Genomic DNA, 23,134 nt, shown 5'->3' with positions numbered 1-23,134 from the left:
CATTGATTTAAGATCCTAAAACGTGTGCTCTGGCTCATTGTTGATGTTTTGTGCAACCCGAGGCCGCTAAGTGCGACCAAGGCAACTTAGTGCATCCCGAGGGAAACAAACAAAGTGCATAGGATTCACCATTCACGATTTTGTTATGGTGTGGCAATAGGGAAGGCATGCTCACACAATTTTCACGACATTTATGGATTGTGAAGGCTTCAAAAAATTTCAAGTTCGCATTGTTCGTAGTGAATGGGTGCGATTTTTAACCGTAAAAATACTGAAGAGGAAAGATTAGCAGCAACAGACATAGCGGAAAGAAAGACAGCACTGTACTCTGTCTATCTGTTCTGGCCGTTGCTGCTAATCTTTCCTCTCTGGTACTTTTGCACTACGAAATCATGCCATTCAGCAAGCGCCAACTTGTGCAAGAAAATGTTATTGTGCATGCTTCATAGTTTTTGCCTCAAGCTGTGCTCTTGGGAAGCCTTGGTTACGGTCATATTTCTTTCAGTGTTGAGCTGCTAACCGAACCTTTTAACGAGTTTGCATGCTCACGAAGTCTATCATTACTACATCTACCCATTTGGGCTATGTAGAAGCACCTACAGGAAAATGGTGTCTGTAAATAATAGCACTCGGATGTTGAACAAAATTTGCACATGCTTCTTTTTGCAATGCATTCAGTGCTGTTTCCTTAAAGTTCAGTAATGTACCAAGCAGCCCAGTTCATCACGCTCCTGATGCTGTTCTGCTGTGCTTGCAGGCAATTCGAGACATGCTGTCCGAGCTACGTGCCACCAGCAATGGCTCCTCCTACGAGACCCTGCTTGGCCTGGCACTGCGGTCAGATGACGAGACGTTTCATGCCTCGCTGTACGACTGGCTTTGTGAGAGTGGTCAGTCTGCACGCCTGCTGGATGTACGCAGCCCCTTTTTGGAGGCCTACCTACAACGTCGGTGCGACGCAGCCGACCTGCTGTGGAAGTACCATGAGCGGGTGGGCAACTACGGTGCGGCTGCGCGCATCCTTGCCAAGCTGGCAGACCGACCGGGTGCCGATGCAACCCTGGCTAGGCGCCTCGAGTACCTGGCGCGGGCCATCGTCTGTGTCAAGAGTACCCACTTTCAGGTTTGTGCATGTGCCATAACGCAGCTGCATTTGCTGGCGATGTGCAAGGTTTTCACATCATTGACACTGGTGTGGCTGCGTCATTCCGGCAGCACTCGAAGCGAGTAAGGCCATTGCAGTGGCATTGTATTTTAGCTGAGTTTCCCATTTCTGCCCGTACGCTCTGCTGGTGTGCTTTACCTATGCTCCCAGATTCCCAAGTCCTGTTCGAAGGCACCTTTTGTGGACCTGTACTCGAGGGCTGGCGTGTATGAGTGTTACATGCAATGTTGGCTCATCTCGAGCTGGTTGGCCAGCCTGCCATCACCGAGGTGAAGCAATTGTTATTCGGCTCACTGCTCTGATACACATTGCTAGTTGCCAACTTCAGTGATCTCCATCCTAGCAGTGCTATGTAACCCTGTGTTTTATGCAGAATGTGAAAAAGATGAGGGCTCACCGGCTGGGTGCGTTTTCTGGTTGTTGTAGACACTTCAAACACGTCCACAAGAAAAGAAATACTGTTCTGTGTAAAATTTGCACGTCTTTCCTGATGCTAGGAGTGGCCTGAATCTTATGAGCTGAGGCATAGCAATATACTGGGTGTCTTGGTTTTATCTTGTTATACATTTTTGGTGTGTGGCAGTTTTTATACCTGGCATTATCTTTTGATTGTAATATCCTTATTTCATATTTTGTGCCTTTCCTTTCTTCATTTTGTGTGCCTAGAATGGGTCTCATGATAGAAATTCAAAGTTCCTACATTAGTTAATCAATAATGTGATGATGCTGTCCAGACCTTGTCATTCAACCCTTTGCCCTTGTAAAGCACAGTGTAATGACAACAGTATGCTGTGGCTGTTCATGATCTCTTCTCTGAGAAGGAAAATGTAAAGAGAAGCTTCTGTTTGAGTGAAAAGGTAGTCGATGATTTTGCAGGAAATAACAAACAATTACAATTGGTAACAACTTGTGAGGGACTACGTGCCCTTGATCTCCTTGGCATGTCGCTAGCTGAGTGTGGCCACTACAGAAGCCTATGCTCTCCTAGAGCATTGACGTGGGCTAGCTAGTACGTCTAAACAGCGCAAGGGTTTAGCCAACAACAATAAACTTCAACCAATATTTATCTTCGAAGGTAATCGAACAGCACTTCAGACAAGACGAAGTATAGACGACAGACACAGTGCCAGCTAACGACCAGTCTTTACAAAATTTGGTGCTGCATTAATTGGTTCATGCTTAACTGGATACTGGTAATCGCAATTCTAAGATGGGATAGAAGATACACGGAAGCACAGGACAAGCACTAACTCGCAACTAAATTTTATACCGAAGACTTCGCCTACTTAAGCACACAGCAGACCAGGATCACACAAGCACACTGCCCATCAAGCCAACCAATGCATCATATCAAGAAGCATATAGATTACAGCATCATTTCCGAAAACTGCTTTTCTTTGCAACCAATGCATCATATTAAGAAGTGTGTAGATTGCAGCAGTTTTTTAGTTGTTAATTCAGTTGTTAATCAGTGTTTATTGCACTTGAGTGACAGTACAGTAGAATCTCGTTACAACTAACTTTGCGGTAGCGCCAAATTTAATTCGTTATTTTGACCTACTGTAGTACCGAACAACAATTAGTTTCATGTCGGTAATTTATTTTTTATTTATTTATTTATTTATTTAGTCATACTGTTGGCCCGGAGGCCGTTACAGGGGTGGGGTACAGCACAAAAAATGAAAAACATTATGTACATTATACACAATGCACGCAAATTATACATAAAACACTCTTTTTGAGCATACACTCATAAAAAGAACCAGGGAACTAGTAACAGCACAAATACAAAAGCAATATGCAGGGACAATAAACACAATCTGTGTTAATCTAACATAATGTACATAATTTTGTTTAGGACATGATTTGCCTCAGATTGTTTTCAAATTGTGTTACGGTATCACATTGAATAATGGCTTTTGGTAGTCTGTTCCATTCATTTATTGTTCTGGGGAAAAACGAATTGGCGTATGCATTAATGTGCAGTTGAGATATCCGGAAATTATGTTCATGTGTACCTCTTGAGGTTCTGCCTTGTTTGAATGCTAAATAGGGAGTAGTATTTATGTTGAAATGCCCTTTCCAAAGCAAAAGAAGAGACATAAGTCTGGCTACATGGCGTCATTTGGCTAGGGAGGGTAAGTTAAGTAATTGCAGCATTTCTGTAACAGAATCAGTTTGCGAGTAACGAGACAGAATAAATCGAGCAGCTCTTCGTTGGACTCTTTCAATCATGGTTATCAATCCTGTTTCATAAGGGTCCCAAACAATACTGGCATATTCTAGTGTGGGTCTTACCAGATATAGGTAGGCAGTTAACTTAGAGTCTTTCGAAGCAAGCTTGAGCTTCCTACGCAAAAACCAGAGTTTCATTTCTGCTGTCGAACAAATGTTTTTAACGTGCTCCTTCCAACTCAGATTCTTGGAAATAGTTACGCCTAAATATTTAAGGCTATCAACTGCGGCAAGTGTAAATGAACCCAGGGTATAGTTAAAGTCAACAGCATGTTTTGTCTTGTTTGTGACACGAAATACAAAAGTTTTATTTCTGTTAATTTTCATTTTTGAAATTTCACATCACTGTTCAACCACCTGCAGAGCTTCGTTAAGAATTTTCGAATCGTCCTGATTGTTTATCTGTTTATACAGGAGGCAATCATCTGCGAAAAGTCGCACCGTTATGTCTTTGTTAATACATTGTGCAATATTGTTAACATCAACAAGAAATAAGACTGGACCCAACACAGACCCTTGTGGAACACCCGATGTGACGTCTAATAATTCTGATTTGGAGCCATTAATTTCTACGTACTGAGTTCTGCCTGTTAGGTATGCATGAATCCATTGTGTTACATTGTAGTTTATGCCAAGATGAACCAACTTATCAATGAGTTCTGAATGAGGGACTCTGTTGAAGGCTTTGGACATGTCAAGACAAATACAATCAATTTGCCCCTTGTTATCCAAAGCCCTTGAAAAATCATCAATTGTTTCAACCAGTTGCGTCACTGTCGAAAGATTTCGCCTAAAACCATGCTGATTGGAATATAGAAGTTTTTTGTCTTCCAGGTAGGTGTATATTGATTTTGATATTACGTCATGCTCGAGAAGTTTACAGCATACACAAGATAAGGAAATGGGGCGGTAATTTTCAATTTTTTGCTGATCTCCTGATTTGAAAACTGGGACAACCTTGGCCACTAACCAGTCATTTGGAACGCGTTTTTGTTCAAGTGACGCTTTAAAAATGATCGTAAGATAGTGTCCAATCCATTCCGCATATCTACGTAAAAAAGCATTTGGTATATCGTCGGGACCATTAGATTTTATTATGTTAATCTTTAGCAGGAGGGAAACGACGCCTTCGTACGTTACGTTTACGTCCGGCATTTCCGAAGAACGATGACCAGGCATCTGATATTGCGACGCATCACCACCAGGCCGCGGGGAAAAAACAGGCTGAAAAAACGTGTTATAATGTGACGCTATCGTTCCATGATCGTGCAGAACCGAACCGTTCATGATAATGCTATGTGGGTTATTTTCGGGCTGTGATAAGTGACGCCAAAAACGGTGTGGGGAGGAGACCATAAAGTTGGACAAGGTTTCGGTGTAATACTTTTCTTTGGCTGTGTAAAGCTTAGTTCGTAACTGCCGTGATAACAGAGCTATTTTTTCGTGGTTCCTTTTTCTCTTCAGTCTTTGACGGGCGATCTGTCTCTTTAAATGAATTATTTCTCTGGTAACCATGGATTTTTAAAAAAATTATCTACCTTTGCAGTAGGTGCATGTGTTCGTACATAAATAATAAATGAAAATGCTGGACACAGTTTGACAACAATTTATTGCTTGAAGAAGTCTGTTATCTTCTGGCGAGTAGATAACAAGCGCTACAGGACGAACACCTCCACCTCCTTGGCGTTCCCATGAACTTCCTCAGGGACATCATTGCAGCGCCCAAGGAATGATCAAGTTTTCTTGAGAAAAACTAGAACATTCGAGCTAGAAACTGTCTCTTCCTCTTCCTGCGTCGATCCAGTGTTGGCATTGTCTTCATCACTTCTATATTCTTCTTGCTCACGCACAAGATTCACAATGTCTTCACCGGCGAGCTCCACAGATGTAGGCGTCGCTCCATTGCCATCAATGTCATCTTTGAATATCACGGCAGTGTCTACAAAGAGCTTCTCGGTAAGCTCCTTCCACAATATTGGGTCGAGCTACTCTTGTGCTCACTGTGTCATGGCATAGGTGAAGCCTTCAAATGGCCTCCCTTTCACCAGCAATTGCCAATGGTGTTTGCTTCAATGTTTCACCTGTAAGGATTTTGACCTCTGGGCAAATATTAATTATTTGGGAGGCGCAAAATGTTTCCGAAATTCGGCCTTCACACATCTGACGATGCCCTGGTCCAAAGGTTGGAGCAAAGAACTACCATTCGGGAGCATGAATTCCAGTTTCACATTGCTCCATCGCCCGTTCACTGTATGTGCCAAACAGTCATCATCGATTAGAGGAATCTTTCTCGCTTTCTTCCTCATTGTATCGTCGAGCTGCATTAGCCACTGTGCGAACAAGTCTCGCGTCATGCACGCTTTCTTGTTGGCTCGGTAGTAGCCAGGCAAGGAAGCATCTTTTGAGGTGCTTGGCAGGCGTTGCTGACAGATGCCCGTGGTGTTGCAGCAGAACGGAACCGCCGTGCGGAGACATGATTTCTTTCTGCACTTGTCACTTTTGACAGGATTCGTAGCGGTCCTTTGAAACTCTCGAGAACCCTGGAGATTTAAAATAGCATTTTCAAGGCCTTGAAAACCCTTAAATTTCTTCAAGTCCTTAAATTTCCTTAAGTTTCGTCAATAGTTTTTGTTCAACCAGTTTTAAGCGGACGCCTCTTGAACACTTGACAACTACCGCATTTACACTATTGTAAGTCAACTTGAATGTACCATATTTACACGATTGTAAGTCGACCACTTTATTTAAATTTGAAAGTTTGAAGTTGGGGGGTCGACTTACAATCGAAACCAAAACATGGCGCCGCCAAAAAAGCAAGACCAACGGGAGCTACAACGTAGTTACGATTTTGTTTGCTCTATAGCCCTACCCGTATCTTTTCGCTATCTCGCGTGTTTGTTCGCTTTTCGGAAGGGTTTTTCAACTTTTTTGAGAGTTTTACAGTGCACTCAAGGCGGGGAGAGGGGGGATTCGATAGTTGATGGAAGCGCCGCTGTTCCTATTTGTGGTGGCACCCTCAGAACGGCGGCACTTGCGGGGAGCATCGGTATTTCATGGAAGAGCAGGCACCGCTCGCGGGTTTCTCTTTCCCTGTTGCGCTTGGCTTTCTTGACGAAAGGCATTGGTTTGACGCGTTCCACTTGACTGCCGGCTACATGCTACTTCTATGCTTCCCCAGTCGTCATGAGTGCTCTAGGCCCACTAATCGTTCGGCACTCGTTCACAGAGCGTTCTAGAGGGCTGCCAACCTTTACACCGAAGAAACAAATCACTGCACAGCGGGCCGCAATTTCTGTTTCTGAACGGGTGGTGCAAGAGTGGCGACTGCAGTGAAATGAAATTTTCACCTGTGACAGCAAGTGAGGAATTTCCCACATGCCGAAGTCTGGACACTTTTTGGAGCTGTAGGCCAAGCTTGCGAAGTACGTCGCTGAAATGTGTGATCGGTCCCTGTCAGTGAAGTGCGACATGGTCATGTAACAAGCCAGGACCTTCGCCTTTTAAGGCCCTGCTCCGCCGTGAGTACAAGTGGCTGGCGGCAGAATACCGCGAAATTACGCCAACCGGACCTGCAAAAAGAGCCTCCCTGACGGCTGCGTGTGGTTGGGTGGATTCGGTTGGGCTGCTGTTCCACAAGATGTCGTGGTGCGGTCGTTTGCCAAATATGAAATTTCGCTGGACCACAACGTGCTGTGGGAACGCAGTAACGATGACGATGGCAGCACTAGTGAAGACGAAAGACCACGTCCAGTGACCATGTCAGCTACTAATAAATTTTCGTTATCGAATGCGCCCTCGGGTATGCTCTCCTTTTTTTTTTCCTGTCACGCGATATGGGGGGGTCGACTTACATTCGAGTCGACTTACAATCGTGTAAATACGGTAAGTCGACCCCCACATATCGCCTGACAGAAAAAAAAAATACAAAGAGCATACCCAAGGGCACATTCAATAACGAAAATTTATTACCATATTTACTCGCATAATTATTGCACTCGCGTAGTGATCGCACCCCTGAATTTTGTCGTCAAAATGCGATTTTATTATTTCCCATGTAATGATCGCACCCCAAACTTGCCGCAACGATATGTCGTGTGCCAAGTCTAGCTAATATTGATAGCGCTTACCATCTGTTGAATGCTACGCGAACAACTCTTCAAGACAAACCAAGCGGTCTGCACGCACCAAACATTCTTATGTAGATGCCTCATTTCATTACTTTCATCACTTCCCGCACTTCCATGACTAAAAGAAAGCTACAATCAAACTTGCATTTATTATGTGTAGGCTTGATAATATTTGTGGTTAACAACAACAAAAAAAAGACGCCTTTCGATTCTTCTCATCTGCACTCGTGGGCATGCAACAAATCGCGAGCGGCAACGATAGTAGTCACGTCTACACTGATACGTTGAAAGTGCACCCCATTCATATGCCGACGCTTGTAACACAGCTAAGATATTCACCCATCCTTAGCGGAAACATGCCATATTAGGATAGTAGTGAAGACAAATGCCGCAGTTTCCGCAGCATGCCGGCCACGTGTTTCTATGTCACTGGCAGCTAAGCGCGCCCATCTGTTTCTGTCCCCTTAGTGTGAACATGGCTACGTTATTGCCGCAAGCTTGCAGATATTAACATTCATTACTGATACTGAAGAAACTGTTTCAATGCATGTAATGTACTCACGAGAAGAAAAAAAAAACATTGCGTTCGGCGCGCTCGGCTTGCTGCGCCGGCCGCCATTTTTGTTTTGGTGTCCCGCAGCAAACGTGGGACGGAAAAAATGTTTGTCTTTTTGCGGGAAATTTAACCCGCGTAATGATCGCACCCCTGCTTTTGCGTCAATTTTCTGACAAAAAAGTGTGATCATTATGCGAGTAAGATCACACTGCGAGTGTGATCATTATGCGGTAGGTAGTAGCTGACATGGTCACTGGACTCTCGTCTTCACTAGTACTGCCATCGTCATCGTTGCTACGGTCCCACAGCGCGTCGTCATCCAGCAAAATTTCATATTTGGCAAACGACCGCACCACGACATCTTGTGGAACAGCAGGCTATACCGAATGCACCCAACCACACGCAGCCGTCAGGGAGGCTCTTTTTACAGGTCCGGCTGGCGTAATTTCGTGGTATTCTGCCGCCAGCCACTCGTACTCACGGTGGAGCAGGTCCTTAAAAGGCAAAGATCCGGGCTTGTTTCATGACCATGTCGCACTTCACTGACAGGGACCGATCACGCATTTCAGTGACGTACTCCGCCAGCTTAGCCTACAGCTCCGGAAAGCGTCCAGACTTCGGCATGAGGGAAATTTCTCACTTGCCGTCACAGGTGAAAATTTCACTTCGCTGCAGTCTGCAATGTCGCTGCAATATGTAACGTAACACTATTCCTACAAATCGTCATCACACATAGGGGAATGGTTAAAGTGTTCCCAGATAGTAATTTCCTGCGGGGAAAAAGGAATCTGCCTTTGTAGTGTGCCATGGTCTGAGAGCATTTTGCATCTCGTGCCTCCAACAGGAGCAGCCTTGTGGTTGTGCCATACTGTTTGACAATTCTTTGAACAACCACCTGCTGAGAAAACAGATGGACATTCATTTGTGGCACTGGAGCACAGTACCCAAGAGATATTAACCACGAGATATTATACATCAGTGCACTGCTCAAGACCTTCAGGAGAAATTTCTGCATGCCTTGGCAGATTTGCCGCTGGTGAAAGCTGTCCGGCTGTCTATGGATGGCCCCAACATAAAGTGCTGTAGGGGAATGCAGGAATAGCTGCAGCAGAACCATCGAGTTTAGTGTTTGGACCTGGGCACTTGCAGACTTCACACAACGCTTACGGGGTGGGTCTTGTTGCCAGCTAGTGGGGTATAGAGAATCTTCTTTCAAGCCTCAGTGCCATTTTTCATGATGAGCCAGCACGAAGGGAAGACTTGTCTACAGGCCAAATAACATTTCTTCTGAGCTTTGTTGCTCATCGCTGGATAGAAAATGTTGCTGTGATCGAACGTGCCATTGCACTGTGGAGTGACGTGAAAGGGCACATGGAATGCACAAAAAAAGAGAGAGGTGAACTTGCCAAAGTTTGCATCGTTTACACAGGGTTTTGCCAGGACCCACTGCCAAACTGAACTTTGCTCTTGGCATCGCGGTGATTCTGAAACCATTTCTCACGGATATCAAATGGACAAATTACTGATGGTTTTCTGAAAGGAGATCAGGAATGTCTCATGAGGAAACTTCTTGCAATTCATCAAGTGCTTGGTGCTGGCAGCTTCCACACGAATTGTTGGCATGCTCAAAATGAATCTCGTGGACCCATCGACATTTACATTGGGCATGCTGCTGACAAAGTAGTGAAAGCCACAAAGGTGAGCGCCAAGGACATATTTGCCTTTAATGCAAACAGTTCCTCATAAGTACAACCAAGAAAATTCTGGAAAGGAGCCCACTGACATGCCATCTAGCCTGTCATTACTAGACCCTTGCCAAACAGGTTTCAGGGGTCTTACACGGCCATTGCAGTTAGACGATTGGGCGAGCATGAGCACAATTCTGTGCTTGGCACATATACAGAACTTTTGTCAGAGAAGAAACACCAGTTCGATAGACAGCATAGACGATCGGTTCTACCTTGCGCTCATCCTGCATGCACTTGTGGTGAGTTGAGGCAGGCAACCGTTGAAAGAGGCTTCAGCGTCAACCGTCAGGTCAAAAACATGAAGGCGCTGTCGTATGTGTCGCAGCGGATCGTTGCAATGCAGTAAGGCTGCAGTGGCGTCCTGAACATTGGTATAACGAAGGAGTTGCGTAGATCTGCCTCAGCCGCACACAACCGCTATCGGGCCTACTTGGAGGATGAAAGAAAGCAAGTGATCGAGCAGTCAAAGGTGTCAACGAAGAATCTACGAAGAAGAAGAGGCTGGAAGTAAATATTGCCGGTTTAACAGCTTGTGCTGGCAACTACACTGATCAGGCAGAAGCCACAAGCAACATCACCTTCATTGTGAAGGCCTAAATGGCAAAAGAAAACACTCCCAAGCTTGCAGAAATTGATGACAAGTTGGAAGGGAAAGCTCTTAAGTTCACTGTTTCAAAATGGGCCTCTTTTTTGTGTGTGTGTGTGTTATGCCATACGTCTAGATGGTGAGGTGAACCAGTTTAACTCTTTCCCTACCATGCGGAAGCTAGGTGTCTTTTGTAGGTTACACTAGATATTTTTCCCTGAAGGAATTACTGCACTCAGTATTTTATGTAATACATAAACAAAAAGCAGAATGAATGCACTTTTCAAGCACAGTTGTTTTATTTATGAGATGTATGTCATGAAAAAGATATAAATTACCAGAATTAAGATTGTGGGATAAAATTAAAGTTTGTGTCTGGTAAGAAAAATATGTAACAAAAATTATGAAATATACTAAAGGTATTGCCTTCTAATAGGCACTTTCTCCAAAAAAATCAATATGTTTATTCAACAGGTATTCCGCTACAAAAATTTAACTGCAGGCACTGCAGTCGGGCGTGCCAGGCTGCAGCCGCCAATGTTCAGGGTGGCTTGCGTCGTCGCCGCGCTCAGGGTCAAAGTTTGACGAAAAGGCTGCAGACTCGCTGCTGCTTGATCCATTGATAAAATCGGCTGCAGACACAGCAGCATCACAGGATCTGCGATCTTTTGAAGGGCGCTTGCGTTGCTCCCGGAAGTGGCCATTTTTTGCTGTATACTTTGATGATCACGAAACTTCAGAATGAGTTCAAAATTACCGCCTCGCGGGAAGAAAATTGAGCTGCTTGGAGAAAATATATATATAGTTTTCCTCCTTCATGTCTGATGGCGCAATGTGTCTGTAAGCGGTGCAAAAGTTCTCGAAAGCAGCGTTTGAGAACATCGATTGCGGGCGGCCATTTTTGCTTTATATGTACTTCGACAGTCGCGAAACTTCAAATGATGGTTTAACCTTTCAGGGTAGATCTCTTTTTTTGCCATATGCGACTGCCCAAGGTTGATTTTTTTTAATTACAAATTTAAATTCGTCAGAGGGACCTATTTCAAAAAAAAATTATTGTAATTTTTCTAGGCTGACCGTAAAGTGAGAAAGAAATATTTTGCGTTGGTATATATGTACTTTTTATTTATGAATAACAACAATAAAAAAGGAAATAAACTTATAAGAATTTAACATTTGATGCATTGTTATGTCAGGTCTTCAGCTAAATGCATAGCAGAGACGCTTGATTTGACATAAAGGGACTCAGGATTAATACTCACTCGTGCACTACATGTGTAATCATGTATAACCAACTCGCCCATCAACATGTGCTCAATACACATAAGGCTTAGAAAATACGCACACGAGAATATTTTGCAAGTGTCAAATGTTCCTGCTCTTACACTAATATTTAATGTCCTTAGCGTAATCGAATTGCGTAGGTGAGCACACTTGAGAAAACAATGGTTGTGTGCCTGTCAAAAAAGCAAAACATGTGAGAACTTCCGCTAATCTTCATCTTATCGCCAACCAGAGGCAGTTAGTTTTCCCAAGTCTCCAGAAAATGAAAAAAAAAAAAGAAGAAGCAATGCATGGCGGCATCCTTCCTATGCGTACCCCTGTTAGCACTAAACGAGCGAGAAACAGGCGGTCGCCCTTTGAGCGATTATTAACAAGATAGCCATGAGTTTTGCGAGCGCAAGCTGAAACCACCCATAGAACAAAACCTAAACCGCCAATGCGCGTGCGCGCTGCCAGTGCGCGAGCGGCAGTGTATGGACACACCGGAGCAAACCAGCTCTAAAACAAACCGTGCAACGGAAACTGAGAGAGGGAGGCGCAAGGAAAAAATTCCCTGTATTACCACAAAGCGGCAGCACATGCCAGAAAAGAAAAAGTTAGGAAATTGGCGCGCATTTTAAACGTACAGACAGTGCCGTAAATATATGGCATCGACCATTTTGAACTTGTTTGCGGCGCCGTATATTTACGTCATTGACCCTCAAAGGGTTAACATCGCTTCTAATGTAATCAATCAATTCTTTATTTTTATCTCTGCTATCATTACCTGTCTATTGGTAAGCTACTCCCAGCCATGACTTTTTGCCTTGCCGTTGTCAGGATTGGGGGCTCAATCCCATCGCTCGTGATCCGTTGTCAAGATTTGAGTCCGGCATGAATTCGAAGGTAGCTGGCCCATGCCGTCGTCCAACTTATCCACGCTAAGGACGTTGATGAAGGGAAGAACTGCTTCTCATCAAGAACGAGGAATATGGGTTTATTTACAGTACTTATATCAGTCTAACGTGACTGCTTGAGAAAAGTGCTTCAGTCTAACATGACTGCTTAAGAAAAAGAGTGTCAGTCCAACATGACTACTTAAGAAAAAGTGTCTCGGGCATTCACACCACAGCAGTTTTTAAACACTCGGTCCGCCGGCGATACAAGTCGGCGAATGTTCGTTTCGTCATCGCAAAACTAGCTGCCCCCCGCAGGACGGTTTACGCACACAAAGGCACACACATTCCAATGTACGGAGCCGACATCAGAGGGGAGCCGTTCCGGGTAGCTCGGAGCCATTCTGGGTAGCTCGTCGTCCTGCGTCCCGGTCGGTGCGTGGGAAGCAACAAAAAACGGCTTTCCCGCGGCAGCTCGCGCATGCGTAGCAGATCAGGTCCGGGCTGGGGAGCTCGGGCACAATAGTTTGCCCGCCGAACTCATTTCATCACAACGGCGACGAGGCCAGAGGATGGCGGCAATGTCAGCTCAAAGCCCGCTTCATCGAACTCATCCTAGCTGACGCGACGGAGAGTGGGGGATGTGCGTCTTGTTCCCCGGTCGTAACTGGGTGGCAATCTTGCATTGCAGCTCGCCATTCTCAACACCATGTGCCGCTAATGCATAAATGCTCCCTACATGCTTCTTTTACCCTTCGCCACTTCAGACCTTCCCTCATTAGCATGCCTATAGCTCTGCCTTTTCTTTACCCATTTAGTCTGTTGCACCTCTTCCATGTCTCGTAGTTGCGTTTCGGTCAATGTGTTCACACTAATTGCTTCGTCATTCATCATCATCATACCTGGTTACGCCCACTGCAGGGCAAAGGCGTCTCCCATACTTCTCCAACTACCCCGGTCATGTACTAATTGTGGGCATGTTGTCCCTGCAAATTTCTTAATCTCATCCGTCCACCTAACTTTCTGCAGCCCCCTGCTACGCTGCCCTTCCCTTGGAATCCAGTCCGTAACCCTTAATGACCATTGGTTATCTTCCCTCCTCATTACATGTCCTGCCCATGCCCATATCCTTTTCTTGATTTCAACTAAGATATCATTAACTCGCGTTTGTTACCTCACCCAATCTGCCCTTTTCTTATCCCTTAACGTTACACCTATCATTCTTCTTTCCATAGCTCGTTGCGTCGTCCTCAATTTAAGTAGAACCCTTTTCAGAAGCCTCCAGGTTTCTGCCCCGTACGCGAGTACTGGTAAGACATAGCTGTTATATACTTTTCTCTTGAGAGATAGTGGCAACCTGCTGTTCATGATCTGAGAATGCCTGCCAAATGCACCCCAGCCCATTCTTATTCTTCTGATTATTTCAGTCTCATGATCCGGATCCGCAGTCACTACCTGCCCCAAGTACATGTGTTCAGTTACCACTTCCAGTGCCTCGCTACCTATCGTAAACTGCTATTCTCTTCCGAGACTGTTAAACATTACCTTAGTTTTCTGCAGATTAATTTTTAGACTCACCCTTCTGCTTTGTCTCTCCAGGTCAGTCAGCATACATTGCAATTGGTCCCCTGAGTTACTAAGCAAGGCAATATCATCAGCAAATCGCAAGTTACTAAAGTGTTCTCCATCAACTCTTATCCCCAATTCTTCCAAATCCAGGTCTCTGAATACCTCCTGTAAACACGCTGTGAATAGCAATGGACAGATCGTATCTCCCTGTCTGACGCCTTTCCTTATTGGGATTTTGTTGCTTTCTTTATGGTGGACTACGGTGGCTGGGGAGCCGCTATAGATATCTTTCAGTATATTTACATACGGCTCGTCTACACCCTGATTCCATAATGCCTCCATGACTGCTGAGGTTTCGACAGAATCAAACGCTTTCTCGTAATCAATGAAAGCTCTATATAAGGGTTTGTTATATGCCGCACATTTCTCTATCACCTGATTGATAGTGTGAATATGGTCTCTTGGGTAGCCTTTACGAAATCTTGCCTAGTCCTTTGGTTCTTTGGCTGTTCTTTGGCTAGTCCTTTGGCTGATCGGTCTATAATTTTTCAAGTCTTCGGCGTCCCCTTTCTTATGGATTAAGTTTATGTTGGTGTTCTTCCAAAATTTCGATATGCTCGAGGTCATGAGGCATTATGTATACAGGGTGGCCAGTTTTTCTAGAACAGTCTGCCCACCATCCTTCAATTAATCTGCTGTTACCTGATCCTCCCCAGCTGCCTTCCCTTTTGCATAGCTGCCTAGGCTTTCTTTACTTCTTCCGGGGTTACTTGTACTTATGGGATGTCAAACTACACTGGACTATTCCCTCTTCTATTATCATCGTGGGTGCCACTGGTATTGTATAAATCTCTATAGAACTCCTCAGCCACTTGAACTATCTTATCCATATTAGTAATGATATTGCCGGCTTTGTCCCTTAATGCATACATATTATTATGCATGAAGAAAACGAAGACCAGTGAACGTGCTTGCGGTCCCACGTGGGGGAAGGAAGAAGAGAACGACGCTGAGTTGATCAACCAGCTGGCCGCTCTTGCGCTCACCTTCGCGACATAAAGTAAATGGTCCCCTTCATCCGTAAGGGTGGTAAACGGTCTCTGTTGCGCGTAACAAAGTGGTGGAGGTGCGGGGTACCGCTCACAACAACGGAACCGTCACTGCCGCAGCTTCAGCGAAGCCGTCAACATGCTGGCTTCTCGCCATCAGCCGTGACTGTCTTTGACATGCCAGAAGAAGGAGACGCTCTGAGGGCAGCGCCTAGCAGTCCACTGCCATACTACCGAGTTCCACCCACCTTCGGAGGCAAAGCGGGGGAAGATGCCGACGAGTGGCTCGTCCACTACAAACGAGTGAGCAAGTCCAACGGGTGGGATGCAACCGCTCAGCTCATCAATGTGGTGTTCTTCCTGACCGATACCGCCCTCGTGTGGTACGAGAACCACGAGGACGTGCTTACGACGTGGGAACATTTTGTTGACGAGTTAACAGCGTATTTTGGGGACTCATTCGCCAGAAAGAAGCGTGCGGAGCAGACACTGTCGCAACGGGCGCAGCTACCAGGTGAGACATGCACAACATATACCGAAGAAATGTTAAAGCTGTGCAAGGTGGTCAGTGCTCGCATGTCGGAAGAAGATAAAGTTGGACATTTGCTGAAAGGAGTGGCTGAGAATGTGTACAATTTTCTAATTGGAAAGGAGAGCCTCAGTTCTGTGTCCTACGTCATTCGGCACTGCAGAACTTTTGAAACGCTCAAGATGCGTCGGATTGCGCCAAAATTTGGTCGGTTGGCAAACGTTACGACGGTTGCCAGTGGTGGACACGAGTCCTTCCTTCGAATATCCGAGTGATTGTCCGCGAGGAACTTTCCCGCCGCGAGGAGTTGTTGCATTCAGCTGCTGACCACCATGGCGTGTACACGTCACGTGAGGCTATGACGGCGCCACATTCGGCCCCTTGGCAACCGATCGCGCCCCAGCATCTGACAGGAGTTTGACAACCCCACTGCAACGTCGTGCTCGCCGTTCTCCCTCACCACTGCGTCGCACCACGTCCCCTTCGTCACCGGAAAACTAGCTAGCGCGGCTGATGAATGTGAGGTCGCTGGAGACGTGCTACTGACAGAAATACCTCCTGTGTTGATGCTGAAAAACAAAGTGCGCGTTCTGGTAGATAACGTCCCTGTGATGGCTCTGGTGGACACAGGCGCAACAATTTCGGTCATGAGTGTCTCTTAAACACGTGTTAGGGCGAAAGGTTTTGTTTAAATGGGATGAAGATTCAAAGTTCTGTGGAGTGAGTGGCGAGCCATTGCAACCTATTGGGGTGTGTAGTCCTGATGTGTTTTTGTGAGGCCATGTTATTACGACAGAGTTTGTAATTATTCCTCGGTCGACCCATCATGTTATTCTCGGCATGGACTTCTTGCAGGAGTGTGGTGCTGCTGTCGGCTGCCGCACAGGGAAGGTATTCATAAGTGGTAAGATTCCATCAGGACTCCTGAAGAACCCTGTAGATCACGAAACTACACTGTGTGTTTGTGGTTATACGGTCATACCTGCATCGTCTACCGTTTGCGTTCCCATAGTGTGTTTCGGCACTGATTCCAACAGCTTCGAAGCTACCGTAGAACCGATGCAGTTTAACTGTGTGAAGAAGAATGTGTTAGTGCCACATTGTGTAATGTCGATCAAAGGAGGACGCACTGGCTTATGAACCGTAAACTGTTCTAAGGAGCCCGTTATACTACCAGGCAGCATGAAATTAGCCTTTGCCAGGGAACACGCGTCCTTATCAGTGGCTGAACTTAACAGATGTGCCGGAAGAACCTGATGGCCACAGTTCGGAAACGGCCCTTTTGTCGATGGTAAATAAATCGCTCTGCACAAGTGAACGTCGAACGTTAGTGGGTGTGCTTTTGAAGCACGTTTCGGTATTCGACTTTGCGCAGAAGGACAAAATACCTGCAATCCCTGCATCTTGGAACGCGCCATACCATCAACACGGGTTTGGCAAATCCGATTAGACAAAAGCCATAAAGTGTTTCACCATCAGAGCACCAGATTATCAACGAACAAGTGTACAAAATGATGAAAAAGGGAGTCGTACAAGAGTCAGCGAGTACGTGGGCAGCTCCAGGGATTCTTGCTAAAAAAGAAGATGGATCTTGGAGATTTCGCGTCGACTATCACCGTTTGAATGCTGTAACAAAAAAGGACGTGTGCCCACTCCCACGTATTGATGACGCAATAGACTGCCTTCATTCCGCCTCTTACTTTTCCTCAGCAGATTTATGATCCAGCTATTAGCAAATTCCGTTGCATCCTGACGACAAGGAGAAGACTCTCCTGATGGACTTTCCGAATTTAATGTGATGCCATTTGGATTGTGCAACGCTCCGGCAACTTACGAGAGATATAGGGACACTGTTCTGTGCGGCTTAAAGTGGAACATCTGCATGTGCTACCTCAACGACGTCGTCATCTTTGGCTGCACCTTCAGCGAACACAACTCGCGTCTGGATATTGTCCTGAACTGCATCAGAAACGCTGGTCTAGTTTTAAAACTCTAAGAAATGTCACTTCGGAGACCGCCAAACCCTTGTGCTTGGGCACCTCGTCGACAAGGATGGCATCTGCCCTGATCTCCAGAAAACAGCAGCCCTTGAAGCGTTCAGTGCACCGCGCTCTGTCAAGGAGCTCCGTAGTTTTCTGGGGCTTTGTTCCTATTTCCGACGATTTATTCCTAAATTCCCCGTCGTCGCGTATCCGCTGACATGCCTGCTACAAAAGGACACCCCCTTTGAGTGGACTCCGGAGTGTGACTCTTCTTTTCGTCAGTTGAAGTTCCTGCTGACGTCACGACCGGTTCAACACTTCAGTCCTTCAGCTCGACGGAACTCCATACGGATGCCAGTGGCATATGTATTGATGTCGTCCTAGTTCAACGCTACGGTGACCGCGAACACGTGATCGCATATGCAAGCTGCTCATTAGGTAGGCCCGAGCAGAATTACACTGTCATGGAACAAGAATGCCTCGCGGTAATATTTGCGGTTCAGCGGTTTTGTTCTTACCTGTATGGACACCCCTTTACAGTGGTCACCGACTACCACTCATTGTGTTGGCTTGGGAATCTTCGTGACCCTTGTGGCCGCCTTGCGCGCTGTACGCTCCGACTACAAGAATATAGCTTCACCGTCTCTTATAAGAGCGGTCGACGACACGCTGATGCGGACTGCCTCTCGCGTATGCCACTTAGCACTATGGACTGTGACGCCGACGACTTCGATCACCTCGTGGCTTCTGTGTCGCCGTGTTTTCCAGATTTCGACTGCTTCAAAGCAGAACAGCAAAATGGTGATAAATTAACACAGCTACCGCTACGACTGCCTCGACGACAGCAAACCATTTCTGTGTATGTGATGGATTCCTGTATAAGAAGAACTTTTCCAGCAGTGGCACGCGTTTTCTCCTAGTGGTACCAGAGAGCCTTCGCACGGCGATTCTGAGTGCTATGCACGACGACCCTAAGTCTAGCCATTTAGGTTCGGCGAGGACGCTCTACCGCATTCAGGAACGCTTCTATTGGCCTGAAATGCGACAGTCTGTTGAGATGTATGTGGCCAGCTGCATGCAGTGTCAGTGCCACAAATGGCCATCTACCACTCCAGCTGGTCTCCTGCAGCCGATCCCACCTCCAAGCAGGCCTTTCCAACAAGTGGGCATTGACTTTGTAGGCCATTTTCCAAAATCAGCTAAGACAACCGTTGGATAGTTGTTTGCGTCGACTACCTCACATGCTACTGCAAGACGGCGGCTGTGCCCTCCGCAACTGCCACTGACGTTTCAACATTCCTGCTGCAATATGTCATCCTGCGACATGGCCCACCTCGCGTGATCATCAGCGACTGTGGACGACAATTCACAGCGGATGTCGTAGAGGAGCTGCTTCGTTTGTGTGAATCCCACTTGCATCACTCGACACCATACCATCCCCAAACGAATGGGCTTATGGAGTGCACTAATCGAACAATTGTAAACATGCTATGTATGTATGTTTCATCCGACCACAAGAACTGGGATGACGTACTGCCTTTTATCACGTACGCATTCAACACCGCCAAGCACGAGACTACCGTCTATAGCCCTTTCTTCCTGCTGTATGCACGGCCACCCCGGTACACAATCGACAGTTTTGCCTTTCTGTAGTCACGAAAATCCCGCTGTCGCCAAGACTCTCTGCCTTGCCGAAGAAGCTCGTCGTGTTGCTCGTTTGTGCACTTTGGCATCGCAGGACAGATCAAAAGCACGCTACAACATTCGCCATCGTCCAGTAACCTATCGCCCTGGTTATTTAGTCTGGCTGTGGGCTCCAGTACGAAAGCGCGGGTTATGCCAAAAGCTTTTGGCCACCTACGATGGACCGTTTGTTATTATTAAGAGACTCATAGAAGTCACCTATAACACAGCTCGCCTCACCGCGAGTGGTAGAAGAGCTGCCAAGATACAAGTGGTCGATGTCGCCCGCTTGAAATTGTTCACGTCAAGACAAATGGATTGACTCGCCCGGCGGGCTTTGTCAGCAACGAGAGGAATGTTATGCATGAAGAAAACGAAGACCGGTGAACGTGCTTGCAGTCCCGGGTGGGGGAAGGAAGAAGAGAACGACGCTGAGTTGATCAAACAGCTGGCCGCTCTTGCGCTCACCTTTGCGACCTAAAGTGAATGGTCCCCTTCATCCGTAAGGGTGATATAAACGGTCTCCTTCGCGTGTAACAATATGATTCTTGCCTATTCCTAGTTTCTTCTTCACTGCATTTAGGCTTCCTCCGTTCCTTAGAGCATGCTCAATTGTAACCATATTATACTTCCTTATGTCAGCTGTCTTTCGCTTGTTAATTAACTTGGAAAGTTCTGCCAGTTCTATTCTAGCTGTAGGCTTAGAAGCTTTCATACATTGGCGCTTCTTAATCAGATCTTTTGTCTCCTGGGATAGCTTACCGTTATCCTAACGAAGTTACCACTGACTTCTTTTGCACACTCCTTAATGATGCCCATAGGATTGTCGTTCATTGCTTCCACATTAAGGTCCTCTTCCTGAGTTAAAGCAGAATACCTGTTCTTTAGCTAGATCCGGAATTCCTCTATTTTCCCTCTTACCGCTAACTGATTGATCGGCTTCTTATGTACCAGTTTCTTTTCTTCCCTCCTCAAGTCTAGGCTAATTCGAGATCTGACTATCCTATGGTCACTGAAACGCACCTTGCCGAGCACGTCCACATCTTATATGATGCCAGAGTTAGCGCAGAGTATGAAGTCTATTTCATTTCTAGTGTCGCCATTCGGGCTCCTCCACGTCCACTTTCAGTTATCCCGCTTTTGGAAGAAGGTGTTCATTATCCATAAATTATTCCGTTCGGCAAACTCTATTAATAACTCTGCCCTGCTATTCCTATAACCTATGCCATATTCCCCCACTGACTTGTCTCCAGCCTGCTTCTTGCCTACCCTGGCATTGAAGTTGCCCATCAATTTATTAACCACTCTGTATGTGATACCTCTCCAGTGGGGTTTTTAAGGTAATCAAGTGAAGTGAAGAATGGTCCACCAGTTATCTACTCTACGCATTACATGGCCCACTTAGCCCCATATTTTCCTCGCATTGTCAAGTAGAATATCGGCTATCCCTATTTGCTCTCTAATCCATACCGCTCTCTACGGCGTGCCTCATAATCGGATCGGGTTTTGGAAGTAGCACATTGTAGTGTCGTCTCCCTTCTGTCCTTGTTCACTGACACTAAATATGCTTTCCGAGTCAGTTTACCAACACGCCCAACAAATGGCAATGCTGAAAACCCCACAATTAAAATTTTTTTTTCCTGTTCCTTCATGTTACGCCTAACATTTTTTGTTCCTTCGGAAAGAGAAGTGCAGTGGAGGACGGCAGAAAACTAGGCGGTGAGACGAAATTAGGAAATTTGCAGGTGCTAGATGGAATCAGCTAGCGCAAGACGGAGGTGATTAGTGATCACGTCATGCAGTGGACATAAAGATATGCTGCTGCTGATGACAATAATGATGATAAAAACAACTTCACAAAAACGATCTTGTTTGCTACAAGGCAAAGACACAAGCTGGCCATAACACCTTTTCAAACCAAAAGCAGCTGTTTCAATATTCTTTTTTTTTTTTCGCAAGCTGCCAAAGATTGGAATGGTCTAACAAACATTTGAGTCCTACAACCTACGATAACATTATTTGGGTCGCATTTAGCATAATGAATGTTCTTTTGCTTTTTTTTTGTGAGACTAAAGTGTGTTTTGTTTATGCTCTTTACTTTTTCCTTGCTGTAATCTGTACATGCTATAAGTAACATGTATATGTACTATATGTAACATATGTATGTGCAGATAAGCTGAAGAATGTGTGAAATATAAGAAGTGTACCAGCAAGTCCTTACTTACACGTGTTGCTTTCATGCCTCCTGCAGGTGACAAATGCAGCTCACGAAGGGAACTTCTTGCACCAGCTTGAGGAGAAGCTTGAAGTGGCCCGTCTGCAGGCTAAAGTCCGGGATGCACTGCTACGGAGACCAGACCTGCCGATGGCAACTGACCTGGCTGCCCGCCTTGATGCCGAGCTGGTAGATGTGACACACCTCTATGGTGAATACGCAGATCCGTATGATCTGGCCGAGTGCAAGCTGGCAATTGTGCGCTCCTCGGGCTACGACAAGCCCTTGCTGGTTGAAAGCCTGTGGCAGAGTATCCTGGAGCGAGAGTTCCACGAGAATGCGCGTCCGGACCAGCTGTCTCAGCGACTGGAATCTTTAGCGCGAGAGTACGCTCCGTCGGAGAAGTTCTTCCCACTAGCCCTCCTGGTAAAGTTCCTGGAACTGCGTGGAAGCCAACATGGTTTCGAGCCTGGCTGGATTCTCGGGCCTTTACTTGGTGCCCACGTGTCCATCTCCAGGCTCAGAGATGCTTACAATGACCTCTACCGAGGAAAAGACCCAGCATTCGCTGAGCGGTCGCTCCATCTGCTGCGTGCTATAGCACGTCTGATTGGACTGTTCCTCGATGGTCGCCACGTTGAAGGTGTCGAGAGGAGGCGCCTGGCCAACAGGTGCCTCAGTGACATCCCAGGCTACCTCATTGACCTGCAGTCAACGGCAGTAGGAGATGAGGCTGTGGTTAGCCTAATAGGCACGTTTAAGGAACTCCAAGCTAGCCTGGAGAACAATGTGGCAAATTAATATGTCTCATTCCGTCGACATCTTGTTATTAGTTTATATTTTTTATGTTCTACTGTATGTCACAAGTTTCGACATTTTATAGCATTCGCCAGCGGTGCCATCCGCTGTCATTGTAATCACTGTTGCAAGTTGGTGATGAAAGAGCATGTGGTCAATAAATGTTCAACTTGTTCAGTGGGCCAATATCTCGTGACATTGAAAATGCATTATGCAACAGTACAAGACTTGGCACCAAGCAAAGACAGAATATAAAAATCATTAATTTAAGGAAACCTGCGGACACATTCTACAAGATTTATTAAGGCTCATTGGTCTGCTATTCGGTTCTTATTCATAGTGAATGAATGAGTGAACAGCGTGAATGAGGACGGTACATGCGTGTGTTGCCTTCTTGTCTCGTCCTCTTCAATTCCTGCTGTCATTCGTTCACTGCTAGCTTTAGCCACATTGTGCGTGGGTTCACTACTCAAGTTTGCGGATTTTTGTGAAGCATATGGAATACTCTAAGACCTTGATATAATGAAGTACATATGAAATTTGGTTGGTTAGGCTTTATTCCAATGGTGTATTCTACTAATACAGTTACTCCTCAACATAATGAAGTCTGTAAAACTGGCTGTTTGCGTGGGTTGTTGAAATTTCATTGTATTGAAATTCAGTGTTTTTGCAAATAAGTATGGCTGCCAATCAATCTTTCATGGAAGGGGCCACAAAATTTTCCAAATTATCA

General features: G+C 45.8%; 1 protein-coding gene across 2 annotated transcripts in view; it reads left to right on the top strand.

Annotated features, from left to right (window-relative positions):
• Positions 1 to 22,578, top strand: part of Nup154 (nuclear pore complex protein Nup154) — a 265,616-nt gene extending 243,038 nt beyond the window's left edge. For both annotated transcript variants that reach the window (XM_065425126.2, XM_065425125.2), the window contains exons 9-10: positions 758 to 1,123; positions 21,640 to 22,578. In XM_065425126.2, the coding sequence (XP_065281198.2) occupies positions 758 to 1,123; positions 21,640 to 22,404 (1,131 nt within the window). In that variant the 3' untranslated portion in view covers positions 22,405 to 22,578. The remainder of the gene's footprint in view (positions 1 to 757; positions 1,124 to 21,639) is intronic.
• The last annotated feature ends 556 nt before the right edge of the window (positions 22,579 to 23,134 follow it).

This window comes from Dermacentor albipictus, chromosome 8, assembly GCF_038994185.2.
Source record: "Dermacentor albipictus isolate Rhodes 1998 colony chromosome 8, USDA_Dalb.pri_finalv2, whole genome shotgun sequence".
NCBI classification, from domain to species: domain Eukaryota; kingdom Metazoa; phylum Arthropoda; class Arachnida; order Ixodida; family Ixodidae; genus Dermacentor; species Dermacentor albipictus.
The sequence above is the reverse complement of the archived record's forward strand: the minus strand, read 5'-3'. Positions and strand labels throughout refer to the sequence as shown.